This window comes from Chiloscyllium punctatum, chromosome 6 (genome assembly GCF_047496795.1).
Source record: "Chiloscyllium punctatum isolate Juve2018m chromosome 6, sChiPun1.3, whole genome shotgun sequence".
Classification (NCBI taxonomy): Eukaryota; Metazoa; Chordata; class Chondrichthyes; order Orectolobiformes; family Hemiscylliidae; genus Chiloscyllium; species Chiloscyllium punctatum.
In genome coordinates this window covers 52,733,220-52,753,960 of record NC_092744.1, presented here as the reverse complement: position 1 = coordinate 52,753,960, position 20,741 = coordinate 52,733,220, and the positions used below count along the sequence as shown (strand labels likewise).

The following is a 20,741-nucleotide window of genomic DNA, read 5'->3' as shown; positions in this document are numbered from 1 at the left end:
TACAGCAAAAACAAATGTTTTACTCTTAACAGTAAAAGATTACACAACTGTTGATTTTAGAAGCAGATGCAGTAATTACCACAGTTTATTTGAATGAGGCAAACCATGGAGCTACAGCATAGGCATCCCTTTGACAATGTGGAATATTGTCCAGATATATATATTAAAAAGAAACTAGGCTAAATCTAAACTGGGAGATACCAAATTGTCAGGCTCCTCCCAAGTGTAAAACAGTTAGATTCTCAGCCATTTCTCATCTCTGCTGTTTTAATGGCTGCCACTTGCTACCCTCACTTTATACTGCCATCGCATTTTATACTTGCACCCACTTTACACTGTCACACAAAGTCAAAAATAGCCCTGAGTGGGTTTGTCTTGATTAGAGTAGGTAGCTAATTTTGATTTTACATTTACTTTTGAGAACTTAGAGGCAATTTGATCTTCCGGTTGTTCAACTATCACTAACAATGTGCAGGACAAATATAAGGAAATTCTCTATATACAAGTCAAATATTCATTTTTACTGAAACTCTAAGCAAAAACAAATAATTACTTAAATGGACTACAGCAAGGCTACAAATTAGTGCAATGACACATGGATCTTCATAACTCCTCACAAGCTTTAAACTGGGGGAAAGAAATCCTACTTAGATGTGAGCTTATTTCAAGCTCACTGTGAGCTGAACTTCTGTTTGTAGCAGCAATTGCATCTATACTTTGAATCTAATTTTGAACAGTAGGCTAACGTCAAAAAGTAGACTTCTGGCCCGAATAGCATCCCTCCACTACCCTCATCTGTGTGATTCCAAATGTACCTTCTGTGTTGTATCCTCCACGCTTTTGTATTAACAGATCCCTTTCCCTCCTTTTAGAAGATTTGTCCAGATTCAAATGAAGTCTTTGTGTTTCTCAGGGGTTCCACTAAAGTTAGGATGGGAGATTAGGTACATCTTTACTGAAATGTTGTCATTTGTGTTCAAGAATAATTTCTGATTGTTTAAATGGTTATTGTTTTGAAATAAAACTTCAACTACTCAGTGGAATGTAGAACATTCCCAAATAATTCATTACAATGTATTAAACCTGATATAAGAAAAAGCAATGAGCAGGCTATAATCTGAAATCTACTTTTTATTGGATGATTTTATGAATGGTTTAGCTTCCAGCACCACTAATCCAATGTTTGAATCAAAGTCCCCTTTCGCTTATTTTAACAAAGGTATTTAAAGCAAATCAACTCTGTTAAGTGACTGAAAGAAGAATTTAAAATTAGCATGTCAAGTACTAGTCTAACCACACACAATAAAGTGTGATTTTTGTATATTATCATTTGAATAGTATTGCACAATAGAAATTACAAAACAGAGAAAAATATATTTTGGATTTATGAATGGTGATCATTATGAAGAAAGTGTTCCTTAAAAAGAGGTAGACTCGGAAGACTCTCTCATGCTTATGATTTTTGCAAGATTTTTTCGAATTGCATCCCAACCTAGATGGTGTGAGTACTTCTGTGCGTTCAGTGCTGGAACTTGCACTTTTGTTCCTACTGTCTCAGTCAGAATTTCTTCAACCCTGTAATAAAATAGAAGTTAATATAAATAAGTGAAATTTGTATTTGAAGTGAAACATGAATAATTAAAGTCCTGAAGTGTCATCTTCGGATTACCCAATATACCACTTGTCATCATCAAAGCCCAGAGACCTTCCTGGAACTCCTGAGCGGATTTTCAGAAATACTGGCACTCGTCGCTCTAGAAGCAGTATGGTGGCTGCAATCTGAAAAAGATGACTTGGCAATTTAATTTCTAATTCATGGGCTGCTACTATTATCATTTTAAGTTCTAATAAAAAGCAAATCTTAAACTAGAGAACGTGGTCACAAACTTTGGTCCTCCTTCTCATATCCACACCCACACACACATCTTTCCTCAGTAGTCAATCATTTTAAAGGTAGTAGGATGCTACCTTCATAACAGAAATAACTGAACCTATCAAAATTCACTGTTGTCAAATGGAATTTGCACAGCAACTGCTGCCATCCAGACATGTCAACTAAACAGTGGATTCATGAGGTTTATAGCTGAATTATCCTACTCAGATAAGAGTTTCATTACAACAGCATTTTGTTGAAAGATAATGAGTTAAAAAATATATTTAAAGCTGTAGTATTTACTCAGTTGAAGCTAGCAAATGTACCAGATAACATTAGAGCTGTTGCATTCCGTTGTAAGTAACTTTTTAACACATTCACTTTGGAAGGTCGAATTTGAATGCAGAATGCAGGGTTAAAAGTAACATTCTTGGCAGTGTGGAGGAACAGAGGGATCTTGGGGTCCACGTCCATAAATCCCTCAAAGTTGCGACCCAAGTTGTTAGGGTTGTCAAGAAGGCATATGGTGTATTGGCTTCTATTAGCAGGTGGAATTGAGTTTAAGAACCACGAGATTATGCTGCAGCTATATAGAGCCCTGGTTAGACCACACTTGAAATGTTGTGTTCAGTTATGGCCGTCTCATTATAGGAAACATGTGGAAGCTTTAGAGAGGATGCAGATGTGATTTACCAGGTTGCTGCCTGGACTGGAGGACATGTGTTATGCAGGAAGGTTGAGGGAACTAGGGCTCTTCTCACTGGAGTGATGAAGGACGAGAGCTGACTTGATAGAAGTTTACAAGATGCTGAGAGGCATAGATAGAGTGGATAGCCAGAGACCTTTTTCCTGGTGGAAGTGTCTATCATGAGAGGGCATAATTTTAAGGTAATTGGAGGAAGGTTTAGGGGAGATGTCAGAGGTTGGTTCTCTCCGCAGAGTAGTGGGTGCGTGGAACACACTGTCAGCAGTGGTAATAGAGTCCAATACTTTAGGGATATTTAAGCGACTCTTGGATAGGCACATGGAAGATAATACAACGAAGGGTGTGTAGGTTAATCTGATCTTAGACTAGGATAAAAGGCTGACACAATATCAAGGGTCAAAGGGCCCATATTGTGCTGTACTGTTCTATGTTCACTAAATCTTAATATCTGCCAAACAACTTCTTTGATATTGAAAGTTAAATTTTCAGAAGTATCAAAACTCATTATTTCTGATTTGTTTGTTGTTCAAGGTAAAAATGATTTTTTAAAAGTTAAGTGTTTAAATAATTATTTGCTCTTTTTGTTTGCTTTATTTCTTTCTTCACCTCTAATTCACTTCCTGGAGAAGAGATTATGTTGTATTCAATATTCTAACTTCCACTTTCTGATTTAGACTTTTTAACTTTGATTTTGACTGGGATTTGGGAAGCTGGGAGGGCATGCAGGGGTTTGGTCAACCTGCAATTTTGGGCTTCTGATTCCATAGCATGTTTTTGTTTTACTTGTAGGATCCTCATCAAGAAGTCGGCTTGAATGACAAATTGGTTCCAGTCAAGGAAGGAGAATTCAGGCTGTAGAATCAGGTAAATAGTTGGCAACTCCTACCAGGAGGAAGAGTGAATATCTGTATGGGAGGAGGGTAATTTTGTATAGCGCTGAGGGAAAATTTTCTGTCTCGTTTTAGCCACACAAAAAGAAGTAAGGGAGCTCAACTTCTTTATGAATTTGCATTCAATTCCCTTCAGCTACTGTTTTGTTTCCTTTGAAGGCAGAGAAACCTGAGCAGCTAGGGTTGAAGCTATAAAATAGCTCAGTCAGAGACTACAAGTCTCCGTTACATCTTTAAAAAGCTAACCTGCCTCCAGGGAATTGGTCGCCCACTCATTATCCTGCCCCAGTTCAAACTGGAACCTGACTGATTCAAGGCAGATTATGGTAAGATTTGGGACTTTTAGAATTTCAACACCTCATCTGATCCTAACCATAGGTTTCAAGGTTAAATTTCATTCCAGCATGCCTTAATAAGGATTCTTCAATCTGATTTATTAAGGAAGGAAATAATTGCTTATTTGGGTTCTGACTTCTCAGTGGAAGGCATCGTAATGGTTCTGCCTTTTGCACAACTGCAAGTCCCAGTGCTGCCAAAGTCTGAGGATAAGTGCAAATGCGATGAAGAGCTTGTGTCTTTCATTTCCTGCTGGCTATAAAAGCTATACCAATATATATCTACAGAGAGGTTAAAGAAAACAGGAACACACCCATATATCATAAATTGAACCAATTTGGTTAAAGTTTTCTGCATTCTTAGAATAGCAGTACGGCTTGTAAACAATAATAACATGTATCCAGTGAACATTATTGCCTAAAATGGTGAAAACAGGATTTTAGCCAGTTTCCCTTCACAAACACGATTAAGTAACTCAGCTGATTTTTCATCCTAACAAGTATGAGTGGGGTCCATACTTCATATGCAGACAGACATAACAATGGTTGAATGGTGGCAAATTAGATGATTTACCAGGCCGTGGAACCATATGCTAAATCCAGTTGTAGAACCTCCTGTTTCCATTCTGCCTGTGATCATCTATATTGGTATACATTAATAATTAAACACACCAGTTCCTGATTGCTGCAAATTAGCACTGAAACTTAGAGTGCATTGGAAGAGAATTGATTAAGAATATGCCACAATTTTGTCTGTTAGCTCAGCACTATTCACCAAGTAATTATGGCCATTTTATAAATGAGCGCTGCACAAAATTATTTATTTAGCTGGATAAGAATTAAATTGATACTCAGGGCTTTTACAGTCCAGTGGTAGTGTCCCTACCGAAGAGGCCAGAGATCAAGTCCCTCTTGCTCCAGAGGTGGGGCATAACATTTCTGAACAGGTTAATTACAAATATTTAGGCATGGAGAACAAATGTGCTTTTTCAAAATATATAAATAATATTTTTTAAATTATAATATAATTATACCAAACTGGACTATTCCAGATACACTTATTTTCTCTTCAATATGGCAACCTATCTCATCTCTGTAGCTGGATAATGGTAAATCAGGCATTGAACTTAGCAATTTCAATAGGCGTTAATTGCAGATAAGAAATTCTCTCATGGGAGAAGACTAAAAAAAACTTCTTTTAAGTTCTGACAGGACGTTCATCATACTGATTGAAATTTTATCAAAATTGTTTCATGACAATGTATGATTTCTCGGGTGAATTAAACATCATGGTACTGATATTTAACTTGGAGAATTCATCAATTAGTCCCTGTAGACAACTGATTCCAATACTACTCTTTACACCCATCTCTGTATTATTAGAAATAGGCCAATGAATTTGATTACTTCCCACACAGCTGCTTATCATAAACTTCATGAACTGGATTCATGAAACATGGCTTACCTGCACTTTCCAAAGTTCCTCTCTTTCATATGCAATTCTCCAATATGTGTCATCCATCATTGCGATCAACAAATTTAACAGCAGAAGATACACAAAAATCATGTATAGAACATATGCAACATATAGGATACTGGGAGTTGGCTTATCATATGGAACGGGAAGATCAATTAAGCCCATCATTAGCTCAACAGTGGTGTACATTGTCATTGGAAAATCCCGGAAATATGGATAATTTCTCAAATCGAGAGTCTGAAACATGACATAGAAAGCTGGAGGATAAAGACAAAAAACATCATTATGTCAGATTTGTTTTCAATTGAAGTGTCAACAATGAATACTGCAGCGTAATAAATTTTAAAATGTTCTGTTGGATGAAAGAAAAGGGAAAAATTATACATAAAGTTGTGATCAAGTTGAGGCCTATTATGTTGTAAATGTGTTCATTGACAATGGAATATAACCAACTTCATATTATAGCATCCAATGGAACTAGAAAGTATTCGTAATGTTTTTCATTATAGAGAATATGATTGCGCAACAACCTTTTCCAATTCTGTTAACTAATTTCATACCCAGGAATTCAATCATTCCACACTGATATATCATAGTCATTCTTTATTCCCTAGGCCCATTTTGATTGAAATCATGCTACAGAAGATTGATATGGGGGTAAGAGACCTCTTTTACTTACATCACACAGATGTTCAGTTTAAAGCTTCCTGTTTTATTTATTTTTACACCCTAATGTTATTTTATTAAAATGAAGCACATACCAGATGTAAATCCAGTGATGCAAATGAGTACCAGGCAGCACCATTGCATAAAATCACCAAAAATTATCTGTAAGGAAATAAAAATCCACATGTCATATTTAGGAAGTCATGTCAGTTTAAGCGCTGTTTATTTTTAAATCGTGACTAAGTAATGAAAACCCGAAACAGAATTTTGAAAAAGATGTACATTGCAACTTAGTTGACTTTTTACTTCAATTTTTCAAGGTAAATGAAATGTTGTCCAGGGTTTTGTTATACTTTATTCCTTTCTCTTCTTGCTATCTCTCACTCTACACACTCCACATAAAAGCCATAAATATTTTCACCAACTGATTAGTCAGCTCCACAAAGATATTGAGAGTGTTTTCCACAATTGAAACTCTGCTAACAAATCTAGTAACATGAATGCTTGGCTCATATCCTATTCCTTAGCTATAGTTGCTCTGATGACATTATCCAAAAACCTTTGTGTCAGATTTCACACATATGGCACCTAGCTCTGCACCTCCATTCTTTATATTAATTACTTCACTGCTTCTTTGTTCCTCTGATTTTCTGATGTCCACTTCTGTCTGGAACAGATGGCCTCTGTTTAAAAACCGAGAACATTAAAGCCACCACCACAAACTCTGTTCACATGCTATTACTTCCATTCCCCTTCTGGCCATGGTCTCAAGTTGAAGACATTGTTCACACTCTCAATATTCTATTTAATCCTGAGTTCAACTTTCAGCCTAATTCCTGATCATCTCAAAGTTTACTCATTTACTCCTCTGAAACATTTGCCAGTTTGTGGCTTTGCCATGGCTTTGCCATGCTGCTGAAATTTTCATCCACACCTTTGTCACTTCCAGTTCAACTGTTCCAACACACCCTTGTCTAATCTCCCATTTTCCATGCTCCAGAGACCTCAGTTCATCTAAAACTACATCCTAACTTAGATAACTATCACTCACTCATTATAGCTGTATTTATTGGTCTACTCTGAGGCATTGTTTTCTGTACTGAAGATGGTATATAATTGCAAGTTGTTGTTATTTAAAATTTTTGGAAATTACATTTACTGTCAGTGGTAATTGAGAAAGCAAAAAATAATGCCAGAACTCACTAGGATCATAGCAAGATATTCGAGTTTGATCACAATATCTCTGGTGGGGGAGAGATCGAATTGAAAATGAGATGGGAGTGAGATATTCAGGGAAACCCATCAGTGGAAACAATGAAAATACAAGCTTTGACAAGCTTTGGCAAAGGGTCAGTTAGACTCAAAATGTCAGCTCTTTGCTCTCCTTACAGATGCTGCCCGACCTGCTGAGATTTTCCAGCATTTTCTCTTTTGGTTTCAGATTCCAGCATCCGCAGTAATTTGCTTTTATGACAATACAACTTTTTGGTAACCAGGGACAATATAAATGTGTTCAACATGTGCTAAAATGTTTCCATCCTGGATAAATAATTTTAAATGGCTTTCCCACCTTTTGGATCATAATGGAAAACTGTCCAAGCATTTTAAAACCTCTTGCAAAATAGATGGTGTTGCACCAACCAATGATCAGAGCCAAAGAAATTGGAACTGCTTCTTCAACATTACCGAGGATTCTCATGATAACTGCCACAGCAATCAAGAGTGAGTAACAAACCCTGGAAAAATGGGAAACTCATGATTTATAAAATTTGAACCTGACTGCAAGAGAGTAGTTTAATAGTTTTATATAATTATACATACAATGGTTTTGCACCACTTACTGTCAATAAATGTAATATTTAAGTCTGACTGTCTGCATCTGGCAAAAATAAGGGCTATTCTTTGCTGTGGTGACTCACATTGGAAAAATAAAGTACTATCCTCACAGAATTCCATAAGAGAAGCTGGTCTTTTTTATTTAAACATAGTTTCGAAGCTGAAGATCTCCAAGATCCAAAACTACAGCTGAAATGTTGTCATCAGGATGGGCATGGGAGGCATTATTTTACCCAATTCACAATTCCATCGCTATTTCAGAGTACCCACTCACCCAATTTTATTTCTGCTAAGAATGTGAGTTTATGATGGAGATGGTGCTGCCAGCTCTGAAGGTACTGACAACAGACTCTGAAGCAGCCAGAAGTGGGCTGAGATACTGAAACTGGGAAAGCTCTGTATGTGAAAGCCTACCACCTCTGATGCAACCATTCGAAGGTGGGACTAATGAAAACCAGTGGACCCAGCACCGTGAAGTCAACTCTGACCCTTTTCATATGAACAGTGAACTTTTCTGTGATTTGTATGTGATGGCCAGTTGATTTTTAACTGTGGTAAAGTCAATCCAGTGTGAATTAATTTGACATAAACTGCAAATTTCTTGCTGTCTGATTCTGTTTTTCAGGAGACTACCGCACACCATACTGACCCAGTGCAGGTACTTGTACACAAGTGTCTTTAGCAGTTGTGACCATTGCTGTAGGGTAGGGTTTGTTCTCTACATGTGGCATTCAGTCATAAGATCTCTAAATCCCAGGCACTCTGTGAAGGTGCAAAACAAATGTACGAATTGTCCTGACATACCAAGCTACCTGGCACTTCCCACTATTCCTTGCTTCCATGCACCTCTTGGTCTAACGGAATGCTTGGTCACAGGAGTAGGAGTAGGCCATTTGTAATTGTTGATCTCAGTGCCAGTTTCCCATGCTATCCCCATGTCACTTGGTGCCATTATTATCTAGAGACTGATTTGATTCTGTCGATTATACATAATGACTAAACTTTCACAGTCCTTTGGGTAGAGAATTCAAAAGATTCACCACCATATGAGTGAAGAAATTCTTCCTCATCTCTGTCTTCTCCTTATTTGACATTGTGTCCCTGGGTTCTAGCTCAAGTATATGAGTTCTTGCCTGGAGTGATTGGTTAAGCTGATTGGAAAGCCACATATGGCAACACCAGGAATGCATGCATGAACAGTGTGAGATTCTGTACAAGTCACACTCAGCAACCTGGACCAATCTGCTCATAACAAAAGTACACAAAGAGCAACATCTCAAGCCAAGACTCTTGCAATGGTGGCACAATAGCTACAGGGGTTGGTAGCTGCTCCCTAGTAACTGATTCCTCTAGGCTGCCTGAAAACATACCCAGTGCTTGCTGTTGACAAGGATGACAAGATATTTGAGTAGCATTCAAATTCCTCAACTTCCATGGCTTCAGTGGCCCTTCTTTCAGAGCTGCATCTTTGGTATAGGTTGCAGTGGCCATTGTTAGCCCCGCAGAGATGGAGGGAACATAACCATTGACAGGACCCTGCAGACTAAGTCCAGTTACCATTTTCCTCACATGATTTGTACAGCAAGAGAAGTAAATAATTTGCTCTTTCACTGAGGCAATGAGGGGAACATTTTGAAGAAGTGTATGCATTTACAATTGGGTCCTGTCATTGTGAACAGTTGACATTCCCTGCAACTGTGATTTTTCAGAAATACGATAAATGTATGCATTATCACCTCTAATAGTTGATAGTATGTCTTCAGAAGCTAAATCATGTTTTTGCCAATTGAAGCAGTAGACAAGAGTCCATCTCTTCCTAATGGCAAGAACATGAAGAATGGTGGTATGCTTGCACTCTAACTGAAGGCTTAGACTTTGTTCATGACCATGCATTTGTTGCAGCGTGAACTTTTTGTGCTCTGTCAGTTGAATCACCACTTTATTAGGAGCCCTCTGGTGATAATGGCATGTGTTTGGATGTGGCACTTGGGCATGCCATCAGCCAGTCCTTCAGCATCTGTTTCTGATTCTCACCCTTTATTTTGGCTCCCTCTTCTTCCTCTTTGTCTTCCTCCATCCTCCATAACCCTTCCTTGCCTGCCTCATGTAGGTACGTCCCATCTCATCCCTGTAATATACTATACAGGATGTCCCCGACAGCCAACTGTTCTGGAGAATCCAGCTTCTGAATATTACAGGGCAATCCAGAGTACTGCACTAAAAGTGTATCTTCAATATCCCAATTCCCTGTTCAGTGATGACCCACATCTGAAAGTAGCTCACATTATAAAGCTATTGGGTCAGTAGGGGCTATCAGAGGTGAGGAGCCATCCCCTTAAATGATAAACATTATCACTACATAGCCAGCATGTACCTGGGCAATGGAATGGAATAACTGAAGTGGGTACAACTCTTGCAGACTAATTGCAACATGCTAACTGCTGGTGATTCGAGTGCACACATAGTGGAATATTGTCATATTGTCACACATGAGCTGAATGTTGATAGAATGGAATGCTTTCTGATTTATTAATCTCTCCAGCTGTAAGGAGTATCTGAATGGTCAGATGTGTGCAATTGATTACTGCTTGCATCAGAGGGAATTTGTCTTTATTGGTCAGAGTATTGAGTACAGGAGTTGGGAGGTCATGTTGCGGCTATACAGGACATTGGTTAGGCCACTGTTAGAATATTGCGTGCAATTCTGGTCTCCTCCCTATCAGAAAGATGTTGTGAAACTTGAAAGGATTCAAAAAAGATTTACAAGGATGTTGCCAGGGTTGGAGGATTTGAGCTATAGGGAGAGGCTGAACAGATTGGGGCTGTTTTCCCTGGAGCGTTGGTGGCTGAGGGGTGACCTTATAGAGGTTTACAAAATTATGAGGGGCATGGATAGGGTGAATAGACAAAGTCTTTTCCCTGGGGTTGGGGAGTCCAGAACGAGAGGGCATAGGTTTAGGGTGAGAGGGGAAAGATATAAAAGAGACCTAAGGGGCAATGTTTTCACACAGAGGATGGTACAAGTATGGAATAAGCTGCCAGAGGAAGTGGTGGAGGCTGGTACAATTGCAACATTTAAGAGGCATTTGGATGGGTAAATGAATAGGAAGGGTTTGGAGGGATATGGGCCGGGTCCTGGCAGGTAGGACTAGATTGGGTTGGAATATCTGGTCGGCATGGACAGGTTGGACCGAAGGGTCTATTTCCATGCTGAACATCTCTATGTCTCTATGGTGAAATCTGTTGCCCTCTGCTCCTGGAAGTCTGCATCTATTTGAAAGGTGGTGAAGTCTCCCATCTGTGCAAATGGCGTATCCATAGCTCTGGTTATACAGTCTATACTCCTGCTGCTGCACAACTCTGCCAGGCTCAAAGGAAATTTAGAGGCTACATAACATAACCATAACATTGTTTGGAAGCGTGATGAATGTAGGTTCAATTGAGGCATTCACAAGAGTATTGACTGATTATTTGGATAGAAATCATGTACAAGGGTAAGGGGAAAAAGCTGGGGCATGGTTGCCAGGGTGCCTAACGGCTACATTATGCTTGACATGACTTTAAAGCCTTAATGCAACCATTCTTCAAGTACAGGAAGTTTCACCAAATAATTCGAAAGATGCAACTAGTGTGAGGTCTCAGTAAGGCAGTGGCTTTGTGTCATGGCTAAATGAATGATAAATGCTAGCATACGAATCAAGCAGATTGTCACATTATATATCTATAACTTGGTTAGCAATAGTAAACAGATAAAATCTGTTGAATAGCAGAGCAGGCTCGAAGGACCGAATGGCCTACTCTTGTTTCTTTTTTGCATATTCGTACCCCTTGCATCATTGAGAACTTTATCTAAATTGTAAATATAGTGTGGAATAATACATCATCATCTAATCTGATCAGTTTTGTTGTGATTATTAACCTTTAGTAGCAATCACATTCTCTAATTAAATTCCAATATGCTGTCTAGATTCATTAAGAAAACAAAAAGGTAAAAGAACAAAACTATACTTACAACAGCAATGGGAATGGCCCTCCAATAGATGTATTTCCTAAATAATTTCTTGGACCAATCCTGTACAAATAAGGAATCTGGAAAGGAAAATGAATATTGAGTCCATCATAGACAATTGAATAGAAAAAGAATAGTTCTTGTGGGAAATGAATCTACCTCATGGGTATTTCAGCTTGTAATCATATTACTTTAATTTGTCTTGCTAATTCTTATTGACATGTATTCTTGATCAGCTCTGGGCAGGTCTATTATCTTGGGTGACTGGTTTGTGTTGTACTGTTGCAACAGTGCAGGTTGAATTCCCACACTGGCTGCAGTTACTGTGAAGGGCTTCCACTCTGTCTTACCCCTTGTCTGAGGCATGGGACCCTCAGGTTAAACCATCCCCAGTTAGCTATCTCTCTCTCTCTAAAATGAGAGAACAGCCTTATGGTGACTTTTCCTTACCATTTACATCATCTAACTTGTTTAGATTTTACAAATCTGATTCTATCAAGCTGTAGAAACATCACTTGTGTTTTACTTCTCACAGATACATAGGGCCATGGAAGCAGAAGTAATCTCCATTTAGCACCTGGAGATTACTACTCCAAATCAGCGACTTCAATCCATTGTTTCCTGTGCTATTCCCATGCTACTTTAATTTTATAAAGAAATAGAAAGTTATCTATATCTCTTGAATTTACTTAATGACTGAGTTTCTACAGCCCTCTGGGATGCGGAACTCCAAAGATTAACTCTCCTATAAATGATGATGTTCCTCTTCTTTATGCTATTAACCTGTTGTCTGAGAATTTAGCAAAAGTCTTTTCAACAACACTGCCTTTAACTTTTCTTGTTAGCTATGGCTCTCTCAGTTATTCTGTTGGGTTCTCTTGTCCAGAAGAAATGTATATATTTTTTGCAAACCAGGCGTATACCTTTAAATACTAACATTTGACCTCCCAAAATGTGTCACCTCACTTGTCTGGATTAAACTCCATCTGCCGTTTCTCTGCCCAACTTTCCAACTGATCTATATCCAACTATATCCTTTGACAGCCTTCCTCATATTCACAACACGACCAATTTTTGTGTTGTCTCTAAACCTGCTAATCAGACCACCCACATTTTCATCTGAATCATTTACATGCACTACAACCATAGAAGGTCCCAGCACTAATCCATGTGGAAACTTGTGGTCACTCACCTCCAGTCAGAAAAATACCCCTCCACAACTACCCTGTCTTCTATGAGCAAGCCAATTTTAGATCCAACTAACCAACACATCATGGATCCCATGTGACTTAATCTTCCGAATCAGCTTACCAGAAGGACCTTGTAAAGTCTACATAGACAACATTTACTCCTCTTTCCACATCAATCATCTTTTCACTTCCTCAAAAAAATTCAATCAAATTTGTGAGACAAGACTTGCTCCAACACAGAGCCAAACTGAATATCCCAAATAAGTCTATTTTGTTTCCACATGTGAGTAAATCCTGTCCCTAAAAGTCTTCTCCAATAATTTCCATACCACTGATGTAAGGCTCACTGGCCTATAATTTCCTAGGATATCCCTATTGTCTTTCTTAAACAAGGAACAACATTGGCTATTCTCCAGTCTTCTGGTTTTGGAGGGAATACAAAGATTTCTGTCACGGTCCCAGAAATCTTCTCCTTGCCTCCCTCAGTGTACTGGGATTGATCCCATCAGACTTTGGGGACTTATTGACTTTAACATTTTTCAAGACACCCAGCACCACCTCCTTCTTAACACTGACATGTCCTAGGATATCAACATTACCTTCCCTCATGTTCCCTCATCCATATCCTTCTCCTTAGTGAATACTGATTTGAAGTATTCATTATGGACCTCATCCAGTTCCTCTGGCTCCACACAATCCCCTTCTTTATCCTTTAGTGGACCTACTCTTTCTGTAGTTGTCCTCTTGTTCCTAATATCTGTACAAAATGCCTTGTGATTTTCTTTAATCCTACTTGCCCAGGACTTTTCATGGTCTCCTTTAGCCCTCTTAATTCCTTGTTAAAATTCTTTCTTGAAAGCTTTATATTTCTCATTTTCAGTTTCCTAAACTTTACATATGCTTCCTTTTTATCTTTTTTTGTTTCTAATATACAGAGAGGTCTTGGGATACAGGTCCATAACTCCCTGGAAGTGGCAACACAAGTCAATAAGGTGGTAAAGAAGACATACAGCATGCCTGCCTCCATTGATCGGGGCACTGAGTATAAAAGTTGGCAAGTCATATTGCAGCTACATAAAACTTGACTTGGACCACATTTGAAATATTGTGTGCATTTCTGGTCACCATACTATAGGAAGGAGGTGGAGGGTGCAAATGAAATTTACCAGGATGTTGTCTGGATTGGAGTGTATAAGTTATAAGGAGAGGTTGGATAAACATGTTTTCACGAGAGCGGAATCTGAGGGGCAACCTCATAAAGGAGGAAAGTTTAACTTAGTTGTGCGAGGCAAGTTTTTTTAAAAGCAGAAGATGATAAGTGTCTGGAATTCTCTGCGTGGAGGTGGAAGAAGCAGATATAATAACAACATTTAAGGGGCATTTAGACAGAAACATAGTCAGACAGGGAATAGAGGATATGGACCATATGCAGGCAGATGGGGTTAGTTTAAAATGACATCATGATTGACACAGACATGGTGAACAAATGCTTCTGTTCCTATGCTATACTGTTATGTGTTCTGTGTACTAATTGTTGCCTATCCATCATCAAACCTCTCAATATGTTTTTCCAACCCAGCGTGCCAATTTTCTCCACATATCTTCAAAATGTCCCTTGTGTCAATTTAAAACCAGTTTCAGGGTGAACTACATCTTTTTCAAATTCAATAAAAAGTTCTATCACGCAATGGTTACTATTCCCGAAATGTACTTTCACCGCAGGAATATTAATTAGCCTTCACAGTCATTCACAGTATTCCATGATCATTCTGTCTTTGCTATAATGACTGTAGATACATGGGATCCATTATAAAAGTGCTTAGCTGATGTCTGGACAATGTACACAAGTGCCATTAGCCACCATTGTGGAAGGTAAGTTTCATTTTTAAACTTACCTCAAAAAATTACTGTTTTGAAAGGACCTAGTTTTGTGAAAAGACTGCTAGGATGTCAGAGAGCCTTAAAATAAACACATCATGGCTGCTTCTCAGAAAGAAAAGGTTTACAAACATAGTGAGATGGTGTGGCTGGTCATTAAAAGGGGGGAACAGTTACAGGGTGGAATCATTTGTTATCAATGTGCACGATTACTCAGATCTTTCAATCAACTGTGTTAGTGATGGTTCCTTAGGCCTCAAGAATCTTGCCATTCTGCAAAGGCATATTTTTCTCTCATACCATCAGCAGTTATTCTTGGGAAAGTGGCTGAGTAGCTTTTTCGAATACCAATCTACATAATACTGACCAAAATGTTCTTGAGTTGAGCAAATTGGCTAATACTGTGCATGACCCCTGTTTAGCATGAAAATATCAGGTCACATAGTTGTGGATATCAGCAACTTTCACAGGTAATGACAATGTGATACCTGTAGTGGATTTGGACAACACTGCTTGTAATGTGAAAGTCAAAGATCATTTTAATTAGAAGCTGTGGTCATCACAAGAAACCAATAAAGTTCTGTTTTGATATGGAATAAAATGAGAACTCTTTAGTCAGTATATTTTACTGTGGGAATATTGGTGGTTAGATGCATTACATCTCCCATAACTCTGCAGCTAACTGAATTATTTCTAGTCATTATTATGCTTGGTACTGGATTCCCAGAATCCAAAACTCTGCCAGTATTCAGATTAATGATTGTTAACCAGCTTTATCATAGTTTTGAGTTCTAGAGCTTACGAAAGGATTCAAAACTGTAAATCAACCTCCGGCCTTTATTGCATAGTGCATTGTAATTCCAAGTTGCTTCTTCACCAATGCTTAATAAATCTTATCTGTGGACAACTGAACTGTTGTTCCTACAAACCTTGGAAGAAGCCACTTTTTGAAGGAGAATACTACATCCGACCATAAGTCATGGCAACAACAGCTCCATTAGCTCTTCTGTAAATTGCACCATTTTCTGGCTGAATAGCAACCTTGGTATTGAAGACTGAAATTGGATATCATCTCGAAATCTGCTGATTCGTCTTCTTAAAATTTATTCTTGCCAGATAGCTGGCAAGGATGAATAGTCAAATAATTTCTTTCACCAACTGCAGCTGTCCAAGTGAACTGTAAGTGAACCATTTAGCTTATAAGGTGTACAGAAAAAAGGATTGTGACTTACCTCACTTATGAGTATTACCAAAGCTCCTATAATGGTTATTAATTCACCCACAAGTCTCAAATAGTCTTCCTTTGTTTGATAGGATTCCTAAAGTGAGTTTTGAAACATGACTGTCAATAAATGTAAAAGTATAGGTGTATAGCCTGTACCATTCTTATTCCTAAAATAAGTAATCTAGGATCACATATAAGGGCCAAAAATAGCTAAAGGGATTGCAATGCATGATTAACTTGAATCCATTGATTGCAATGCAGACAGCTTGCCAATGATATTTTTATACTTGAACAAGAATTATACTTGATCTGACAGGCTCTTAAAAATGGTTACACAACATCAAATATAATCAAGAAACATTTGAGGTATTTTATTCTGCATTCTTCTTAATCAATGCTAATGCAGGGAGGGATCAGATCCCATGACCCATTTTTCAGGACTAAGGTTCGTGGCTATACAGGGGTATGAGAGTGGAGTCAAGGGATCCAACTGACATCTTTAACACAATGAGAGATCTTTTTATTGACTCTGGAAGAAAATGCAACTCGGATTGTGGTGAGGCCCCTTATGCAGCACCTGAAGATGATAAGATCATTTAAAGGAGAAGGAAGCACCCTGCAGTTCAGTTTTTCACTTATTTCAGACTGGCCCAAAGTTTTCCTTCATTATTGGTGAAGTTTGCAGTGTGCGTGGCTGTAACCTGATGCTTCAGTCATGCTTCAGTTGTGCAAGGCCACATGGGGTTAGTTTAAAATGCCATTATGATTGGCACAAACATGGTGAACAAATGCTTCTGTTCCTATGCTATACTGTTCTATATTCTGTGTACTAACTGTTGCCTATCCATCCTCAAACCTCTCAATGTGTTTTTCCAACCCAGCATTATGTGAGACCACATCTGGAGATTTGTGTGCAGTATTGGTCTCCTATTTTGAGGAATTACATAAATGTGTTGAAAGCAGTTCAGATTTCCTAGACTAAAGGTGAAACAGCTGAAATATGCAGTTTGCCTTGTGAAGAAAGGTTGGAAAGTCTAGACTGGCATCGACTGGAGTTTAGAAGAGTAAGAGGCAACTTGATTGAAACATCTAAGTTTCTTTATAAGGTGGATGTGGGAAGGTTGTTATTTTTTGTGGAGTATCCTAGAACTAGGAGTCCTTGTTTAAAAATGAGGGGTTATCCAGTTATCAGAGAGATGAGGAGAATTTTTTGTCTCAGAGGACTGAGTCTTTAGAACTCTTCTCCAAAAGGTAATGGAAGCAGAGGCTTTGAATATTTTAATGCAGATGTAGATAGATTATTGATATGTATGGGAATGGAAGATTGTTGGGGTGGGCAGGGTTGTGGGGTAATCTGGTCAGCTACAATCTCATTGAATGTTGAGCTGGCTTGATGAGTAGAGGAGCCTTCTTCTCTTCCTGCTTGCAGCTGCCCCACCCCTAATGTTTCCTCGCCTTGGTGGGCCAATGGTTGAAGGAAAGCACCTAAGTTCACAAGCCCTGCTTTCTTGCATTGCATGTGTTGGGATGATGTACTTGCCACAATTGAGTTGATATTCTTGGATAGACAGAAGACAGTTAGGACAGAGAGCTGGTAACTCTTTCTTCTCTATCAAAATATCTCTTCATACTCATCAGCTGATTTGACATAGTAACAAAAGGGTTTGGGGCAAATGCGCGCACAAGGTAATATATTAATCAAAAATGTCTGCATTGAATTATTCATCAATCTTACAAAAGGGAATGCTACAGCTATATTATCTAAGACATGAGAAGACAATCTGGTCAGATTTAGTATTTGCCTGTTAGAGATTGTCTTTAGAACTTTATCAGAATCTATAAAGTCATTTGAAGATTAGTTATGGAATTTTTCATTTGGCACTGAATTAATGCTCCCTCTTTTACTGTGAGTTCAGAATGATTTCTGTTTTTGGCTTCTTTAAATTTATTTTGCAGCTAGTGTAAAGGCTTTAGGATCCTTTAGCAACCTGACAGGGATGACTTGGAGTTATTCCCACATGGCATAAATAGCATAGTGTGGGTGGATTTAACTAGATTAAATAAAGAATTACAAATTGGTAGTAGTCTCTGAACAATAAATTCAGAACATGGTATATCTCAGATTACCGATACAGTGGTGTAGAGAGCTAACATGTCGGCTGAAAGGGCTGAATGGCCTACTCTTGCTCCAATTTCTTTTTCAATAAATAGCATTCTACTATGCGGTGTTACAGTGTTAAATAAATAATGTTATACTTCGGAGCATAAGATAAAAATTGTATTATCATTAACTTAAAAGGACTCAGTGTGTGGCTTATAAGGGCCCTTTGTCCTTCTGCTTGACCCTGAAACTTATAGGGAAAATTGGGATGAATTATTTATTAAGGTTTGATTTACCACCTCATTTACCACCTTTTCACCCACATCTTTTCACTCTTTAGATGCCCTGCCCAAATGTGAACTATTATGCAACATTTTTGGTGGCGTCAGTAGTATTTTATTACTTCAGCAGTAAAATGTTATGCTTCTGAATTTAAGGTATTAGACACCCTCAGAAGAACTCGTTTTAAAGACTACTAACATAACTAATTGAGAAAGTTCCCATCAGAAAATGTGTACACTTACTGCCAGAGTCTTCTGTGTTCTAATGGTGAGGTTGTCAGATAATCCAGGTGGAATTGGTTTCAAGGGCCGATAAAGACTAGAAACAGTGAATATAATAATGTACATAATATAGGAGAACATCCATATCAGGAAATACTTGTACCCAAAAGAATTCCACTTTTGATGTAATAACTCCTTCACTGGTTTAGCATCAACAAGTTTGCGAACCTACAAAAACAAGATCAATCAATGTCTGTTCAATTTTTGCTCAGGGTTTTCTTCCTTCATTTTCACCTGACCTCCCCCTTTCCAATGAGATAAGACCATAGATCGTAATATCTGCCATTAACAGTTCAGCAATACCGAACCTTAGGAAAATGTGTGCACAACAGGTTTTAAAAAGCATTAAGAACTGAAATGGAAGAAATGCTTTAAAAGCAAATCAGAACATCAAAGCTGGGATGAGCAACTTGTTGATCTACAAAATCTTATTTATAGATCTGAGGTGATAACAGTAAGTACATTTTTGGCATGGAGGCCTTTACCTTTATGGGTACTGCAGATATTTGATACCATTTCTTGAACCCCACAATGTAAGACTTCCAAACATGAGTACAGATGGGAAGGTGCCACTTCAAACATGTAAATAGCCTTAACAGATACCCCCAAGGCTCCTTATGCAGCACTTTCCAAACCCATAACTACTACTTTCTAGAAAGACAAGGACAGCTGGTATGAGAACAACACCGCTTGCAGGTTTCTATTCAAATCACGCAGTAACCTGACTTAGAAATATATCATTGTTTTTCTAGTGTCGCTGGGTCAAAATCCCGGAACTCTCACCCTAATGGCATTGTGGATCTACCCTAACCAAATGGAAATTAAAAGAATTAAGAAATTAGTCAACGTTTGGATTTTGTGGTTTGTGGCTTTGAAGTTGTGATCCTGAGCTGCTATATGTAAGAGTTCAAAGCAGGAGTTGTTACCATTAAAGCCACAATGGTTACTAAGTTCCTTTCTCATTGAGAATGTAAATGTATCTTTTCACAATAGAGAATTCAAACTCATGACATATGTCGAGCCATCTCATGGAGAGGCATTGTATAATGGACAATTACAACAAAGTACCTCATTCCTTATGGTTACCTCACTGTTCCTGCTAGTTGTTATGATATCCAGAACTGATTTTTGGTCACCCCATGTATCAATGTTGGTGAGATCATAGACACAGTAAGAAATTGTCCCCATTGTCCAATATATTTTCTTTTGTTTCTGCACCAAATAGTTGAACATCTACAGAAAGAAAAATAATGAATGTATTAATCAAATGTAAGTACATACTTAAAGACAATTTTATATTTTTCAAATTTAATTGTAAAGCACTCGATCCACTGAAAATTGCTATGAATATCCTAATGTTGTTCACTTTGTGATTACAAAGCTGAGTTTGAATGAATTCAGCATTTCAGCCCACTGTTCATTTAAAAGCTAGGAGAAATCTCATTTCCCCAGAGGGAAAACAGAGATATTTAAAATCAATCTGAGATTGTTATTTCTTGCTACAGCACTATCTGATTGTCTGATATAGAAACCAAGTGTTACTAAAATTGTTTACTTAACAATGAGTCAGATTTTGGAAAAAATACTCAACACAAAAGAAGTCCAGTCTTCAGTAAAAGTGACCATCTGTCTGTCTCAAAGGTGAAAGTACTACCATTGAGCCAAAGTTTTATTTGTTCAAACCCCAGTTCAGAGTTTTGAGCACATAACTTCAGCTAACACCACAAGTGCAGACTAGAGGATAGATGCTTAAAGTGAGACCCTTTCTGTGCTCTGATATGGATGGACATTGGTGTTTTAGTGAGTTTGTTTAGGTATTCTCAGGCCTGACCTCAAACAGCATCTATCAACATTTTATACATTGTGAAGATATAGCCGATAACTCTGCCCTCCGTTCATCCAGTTCCATCATTCCAGCAGAGTCTCTCCCACTGATAATATTAAGGTTGCAGTTCCGTTAGGTCATACCTCAGAGGTTGATTTGTATATTCA

The 20,741-nt window shown here is 38.2% G+C and overlaps 1 protein-coding gene across 1 annotated transcript in view; it reads right to left on the bottom strand.

Annotated features, from left to right (window-relative positions):
• Positions 1-1,418: 1,418 nt before the first annotated feature.
• The window catches only part of LOC140478967 (transient receptor potential cation channel subfamily V member 6-like), a 48,330-nt gene continuing 29,007 nt past the window's right edge, over positions 1,419-20,741 (bottom strand). The window contains exons 7-15 of the mRNA XM_072572674.1: positions 19,836-19,982; positions 18,711-18,917; positions 16,093-16,179; positions 11,796-11,872; positions 7,518-7,683; positions 6,043-6,109; positions 5,270-5,538; positions 1,670-1,779; positions 1,419-1,575 (exon numbers count right to left, since the gene is read on the bottom strand). Coding sequence (XP_072428775.1) covers positions 1,419-1,575; positions 1,670-1,779; positions 5,270-5,538; positions 6,043-6,109; positions 7,518-7,683; positions 11,796-11,872; positions 16,093-16,179; positions 18,711-18,917; positions 19,836-19,982 — 1,287 coding nt within the window. The remainder of the gene's footprint in view (positions 1,576-1,669; positions 1,780-5,269; positions 5,539-6,042; positions 6,110-7,517; positions 7,684-11,795; positions 11,873-16,092; positions 16,180-18,710; positions 18,918-19,835; positions 19,983-20,741) is intronic.